The sequence below is a fragment of the Candoia aspera genome, chromosome 2 (genome assembly GCF_035149785.1).
Source record: "Candoia aspera isolate rCanAsp1 chromosome 2, rCanAsp1.hap2, whole genome shotgun sequence".
Lineage (NCBI taxonomy): Eukaryota > Metazoa > Chordata > Lepidosauria > Squamata > Boidae > Candoia > Candoia aspera.
In genome coordinates this window covers 213,206,665-213,212,664 of record NC_086154.1, presented here as the reverse complement: position 1 = coordinate 213,212,664, position 6,000 = coordinate 213,206,665, and the positions used below count along the sequence as shown (strand labels likewise).

The 6,000-nt window shown below is 40.4% G+C and overlaps 1 protein-coding gene across 1 annotated transcript in view; it reads left to right on the top strand.

Moving 5' to 3' along the window:
- The first annotated feature begins 780 nt into the window (after positions 1-780).
- The window catches only part of TNFAIP8 (TNF alpha induced protein 8), a 28,914-nt gene continuing 23,694 nt past the window's right edge, over positions 781-6,000 (top strand). Inside the window, exon 1 of the mRNA XM_063295306.1 lies at positions 781-823. Within this exon, the coding sequence (XP_063151376.1) occupies position 823 (1 nt within the window). The 5' untranslated portion in view covers positions 781-822. The remainder of the gene's footprint in view (positions 824-6,000) is intronic.

The window sequence follows — 6,000 nt, the reverse complement described above, 5'->3', positions numbered from 1 at the left end:
AGTAGACCAGTATTTCAAAACAAATACGCCCCCTACAGTCAAACATGCGTTTGTATACACAGGGAGAGGTACTACATGTAGCAGCTGACACATAAACGAGAATATGCAAACAGAAAAGGGAGAGGAGCAACTGCAACATTAATTCAAAACGCCTACTGGAGCAAATAAGGCGTGCTCCAGCTGGCTCAAAACGGGTAAGAGCTAATCGTGACTCACTCCCAAGTGATACTGAACCGATAAAAGCAAGAGTGGGCCGAATGTCCAAAGAAGGTCTATTTCCGTAGGCCTTACACCCACGTTTTTCAACCCCCTTTACAAAGGAAACCCATTGAGAAATCCTTTCCGGATCGTTAGCCAACGCAACATGGCTCATCACGTCTTCTTCAGCAAAGGCGAAAAGAACTCTTGCCGCGCCTTAAAGACGAACCCAAGGATCGCGGCCGAAGCTTTCAAGGCCTTCGGGGGACTAAGTGGGCTGTGCTCCAGGAAAGCTGCGGCGCCAACCACGATCCCTGCCCTTCTCATCACCCTAATAGGACGAACAGCCGCTTTGCGCGGGAGTTGTAGCACCGAGCAAAAACTGACGGCACCACGCGACGCACCTTCCAAACTTCCAACGCAAACTTCCCCGCCTCTCTCTGCCTACCGCCCACCTCTTTGATCCTTTGCCCGACCGCGATTGGCCCCAAGTCTCGAGCACCGCCTCCTTTTCTTCTGATGCCCCTCCTCCCTCCCCCTTTCACGTCTCTCCCGAGCCAAAGGGAGACTCGGAGGTGAGGTGCTGGTGTTTGTGTTCGGACCTCCGGTATCCGCGGAGCACATAGTAAGCGGCTTTGATGCTACAGCCGGTGGGGGGCGATGGGTGTGGGTTTACCTGTGCCCGGCGCGCTGTGGCAGAGCAGGAGTTGGTGGAGCGGGAGAGCGAGAGAATGCCTTGGATCTAGCAAGGTTTGATGTTTGCACAAGGGCGGGGGCGGGTGGGTGCGCTCGCTCTGCGGGGTGTCCTCGCCCAAAGCTCCCTCTGTGGCTGGCTGAGGGGTAGACTTTTCGTAAGCAGCCAAGTCTCTGTTTTCGGGCTAAACCGTCTTCCTTGTTTAAGTCTCTTGTCCTGTTTGCGATTAATTACGATTCGATATACGTTATTAGGGTTCTCCACTACGTTTACAAATTCGTAGTGTTCTTTTTCATTAGGACTAAGAAAGTGGGGAAGAAGGAGAAAGCTTCCCAGTTCAGTTGAACTACTCTCCGGGCTGGGTCTTCACAAGAAAACGCTGTCAATCTCCCTCACTATTTTTAAAGATGCTGTTAATAAAAAGACGATCAGGATGAGGCAGGCAGGATGCCTTGTATTTCCCAGGAGCTAGTAGGACTTTCAGAAAAGGGGAACAGATCCTTATTAAGTTTGGTATCTGTATTGTCCAAGGCAACCTGTTGAATGCAGAGCTTCCCCAATCTGGTGCTTTTCAGGGTCAGGGAGCTGCAAATGCCACGATCAACCAGGAAGAGAGGGGCTGACTGAAGTTGTAGTTCATCATAGTTTGAAGGGGCACCTGGTTGGGGAAATCTGGATCAGCTTTTATAATTGTGAAGGCACATTGCTGCGTAGCATGGTAGTCAACAGTTTTGTGTGGGAGAGAGTTCATTTCTGTCTGTCTTGGTTGGTTCCCTACTGAATTCATGTTGTCAAATCTAAAAAATGCTCTCCTGCATTGTAGCTTCCACTCCATTTAGAAAATGCAGTTGAAGAGGTTAGTAGGATCTAAGCAGTAAAACTGCATAGGATCGTGGCCCAGGCATGTAGCTGTTAGATACCAATTGATTGTGTTGTAAAGTTGTTTAAAACATTTAAACATCTGGCTAGTTACTTTTGGCTATACCTGTGTTTTTACAGGTTGCAAAAACACTGGAGTTACAGTAATGTACAGTACAGTAATTCTATAGTCTACCCTATATTTGAAGTGTGTTTCTTGTTTTCCCTATTTGAAAAGTCCTCTCTTACAGATTTACAACTATTTGTGTCTAGAAAAGTTGTTAGAACGTTTTAACTTAAAGCAAATTAAAATGTGGGAAAAGTATCCTTTAATTTTGGAAAGAAAAATGCTAATTGATTAATCTCAGAGTTGTAATTATTCAAACTAAAGCACCATTATTAAACAGTGAATGAAACATGTTTATAGTGCTTGATGTGCCTGATGATATATTAAGTATACAAGTATGTCATTTTATGGACTTTGAAGATAGGAACATGTCTGTGATCTGCGATTCAATGAGTTTTTGATGTGATAGAATTGTGGAAAGCTCAGAAAAGATATAACTGTCCTGGATTTGTTTTCTTTTTTTCTGAAAGTTTTGAGTGGGTTTGGGTAGGAACCAGGTTCTTCTGTATTGTGCTTTTGCTCTGGAAGTATGATCTATGTAATCCTTAAAGGAAGGTTTTTCCTATTACTCTTCCCCAGGCCCCTCATAAATAGTTGAAAACTTTAGGACAGGAAAGGATTCTAACACTGTAGCATCCTGATGAGTTTTGGCCTATTGCTGGGGGAGTGGGGGGGGGGGAGAGAGAGAAATGCTTGCAAAGTTATTGGGATTGGGTAAACAGTCCCTGAAAGATCAGATTACTGATTCAAAATAGATTAGATAAAACGAACTGCTTTGCTAGATAGGATGCAGTAAGAGAGGTTAAACAACTTTGTCTCAGTTATGAGCTCAGCATCCACTAAGACTGCTGTGATTAGAGATTTCCTTTATGTTAAAGTTCTGCTTTAGCTATTTCTGTGACTTAAGCCCTCAAGCTAGTTAAATCTCCATTTCTTTTTCTGTTGTCTGTTTTACCAGGAATTTTCTAGAAATGTGGCTTATAGATTGTTGATGGAAACCAGGGCATGCTTGAGGGGACTCAGATTAGGGCCATTGTTGAGCAGAAATTAATTTGGCAACTTTTGCCTTCTCTGTAATGGCAAATGTGTATTTATTACCATAGAGCTTTGCTTCTGTGCATGTGTAACCATAACCCTTAATGCCGTGTGGAAGTACAACTTTTTGTATCTACTTGTAAAATAGTTCAATATGTGAATATCTGGTTTGGATTTGTCTGTTATCCTCAATAAATGAAGTAAAAAGCTTCATAAGTGTACTTTATTATGATGCATATATATACACATTTAAGATGAGGATAGAGTTAAGAATACAAGGGTAGGTAATGTGACCACAAATGGGGAGCTAGGAGCTAGGAACAACTGATTCTCTAAACAATTGATTCCATATTCTCTAAAATGCCATTACCATTCAAAGTAGCCTTGTTCAACCTTGAAGACTAACAGCTTTACTGCGGCAAAAGCTTGCATTACTACAATAAATTCATATGTAATATAAAAGAGGTAGCCCTCTTCAGACTCTACCTGAGCACAAGAGAATTTGAAACAGGGTAGAGAATGAGTCACATCTGAAATTTTACTCTTTTTGACTTCCATTTGTTCAGTTGGAAGGTAAAGTGACCACAAATAAACACAGGCAGACTGTGAAGAGGTGACCTAGGGAATGCCCTCTTTTCTGCTTATTTTTCAGGGTAAACCCAAAAGTAGCCTACAGAAACAGCTCTTCAGTATATTGAGATAATTTAGAGAACTTGTTAATTTATTGTTAACTTTTAGCAGAAAGCATCATGCCTTAATTCTTTTTTTCCCTAGTATGCACAGCTTTCTGGCTAAATGCTTCAGTAAATATTTTACTGTCTGGGGTAATTTGAAATAATTTATTGTCAGTTTAAACTAGGCAGCTGCTTTGGAGTTCTGTCAAAGGTATTGCTCGGTCAAAGGTATTGCTTTGAGTGTTTTAAGCTTTGTAAAGGGGATAGCCCTATTTCTAGAGGCCTTTCTTAAAAGGTTGTTTTTTTTTACAGGCTTGTTTTATGTTTTTTTTTCCAACCAATCCTGGGGAATATAATCAGAAGTGGGACTTTATATATTTTCTAGATGCTACACAAGCGGTGAAGTACTAGGTACTTTCAATTAGGAATGGACATCTGTGAAATGTTTAGTTTTCATGAAGACCTTGAAAAATCATCAGTCCCAAAGGTGCCTGTTTCTCTGACACAAATGAATAAGATCTGGTTAAGCCAGTTCATAAATTGAATCAGTTTGAGAAAGCATATTTTAAAAAGCTAAATATCAAACTGGATATAATGGTAACTGTTTTTTTCATACATTCACCCAATTCACACACCAAACGAAGACTGAGAATAGGTGGATGAAGCTGAATTCAACATCAAATCATCTGTGTGAATGAGATGAACTAATAATCTTCCCCTAATTTGTTGCTGTCCTGGTGTGTTGAACTTCAGTTCCTATATGCCAGCCAGCATGGGAAGACTGTGGCTTATTTTGTGTGAGAGAAAGACAGTCCTGTACCTCTTATACATGAAATTGCCTGCAGAGGACTTTGGTAATTGGACTGAGAGCTTCATAAAGGTAGACCAAGGGCCAGTGTAACCCCAGGGTTGTACTCATGTCCTAACAGATTCTAATCTTTTTATTTCTATTGAGGATAGGCTACCCTGGTGTATAGTATCAATGAAATAACCCCTGTTCCCCTACTAGACTTCACTGTAGTCTGCCATTGGCATTCTCAAACCCGTTCATGTATGAGATTTGTACAAGATGGCTTTGCTAGCCAGTGTTTCGGATTTTTTTATAAATATAATGATCAGAAGATATATGGTATTCTCTTTTGTAGAAAGTTGTCCTGCTGATATTAGGTAGACCCTCAGTGTGTGTCTCTGCATTATGAAACATTTATATATTTACTTTGGCATTCCCTTTTTTTTTTTTATGGTGTCAGCACTAACAATGATCAGAAGAAAATGTTTTTCTAGTGGTTGTGTATGTAGTCCTCAATCTGCTGTTTTATTTCCTCTCTGTCCACTATAAATAGAAATTTCTTTGCCTAGGTCTTTGGTTGGATTTACATAGCAGGTTTTGGAACTAGTTTGCTGATGATTGCACAAGTGGAGCAAATGTGTAATTCAGTTAGTATGTTGCAAAAATGATCAGTGCAGCATCTTTATTCTAACTATAGAGGGAAAAAATCAAGAGTAAACCTCATGTGGTAGTGGAAAAAAATGTGTTTGATGGGGGGAATCCCTTCTGAGATGAGACAAGGTATCACTAAGGTTGACTTTACCACAAACAGCCACTCACTCTTGATATTGGCCAGAAGCAAGAAGTTGAGCTTTTATTTTTTTTAAAAAAAGAACTCACCATATATTTGTTAGAAAGTAAATCATCTCATTAAAAAAATTAAGGTATATTAATCAAAATATTACGGTTTAAACCTTTTAAGGTGCCTTGATTCAATTGTTTTCAATCAATATTTGTTTACTTGGTTTAAAAGGACAGAAGACAAGATTCAAACATGTTTTGTGCCAGTGGACTCATAGAGTTCTAATTCAGTTATGAGCCAAGTTAAACTTTGAATCTTTGGTCCCCACTTACAGACCTGGTGAGCATCAACTGGAACCCAATTCCAGAACTGGAGGGCCACTGTTGAGAAGACCTTGTTCCCTATACACAATAGTTTTGAAGCTCTTAAAGATAATACATCCAAGTAGTCTTACAGTGTCAATCTCGAAGGCAGGAACATGGTATGGAAGAAGACAACCATTCAAAGACCCAGCTTGTTTGGAATCTTAAAAGCTGGTGCGAAACTTTAAATATGGCCTGGAAACAAAGGATTAACTAGTGCACCTTGTACTATTTTAAGTACCTCTTGATTCAGCTTAAATGGCTGCATTGAACCATTGAAGTTTCCAAATAATCATTGAAGGTAACCCTTTTTCATCCATGGATCCCTTGGATTCAGTTGAAAAGCTTCTTCCTTCAGTGGCTTAGACTATCTCATCTCTTAATTAATCAGCCAGCTGGAAGGTGAAAAAAAGGATAGAATATCAAATACAGCAACCTACAGGTAGGGATAGATGTGGAAGGGAGGAGAGAGAAGCTTTCT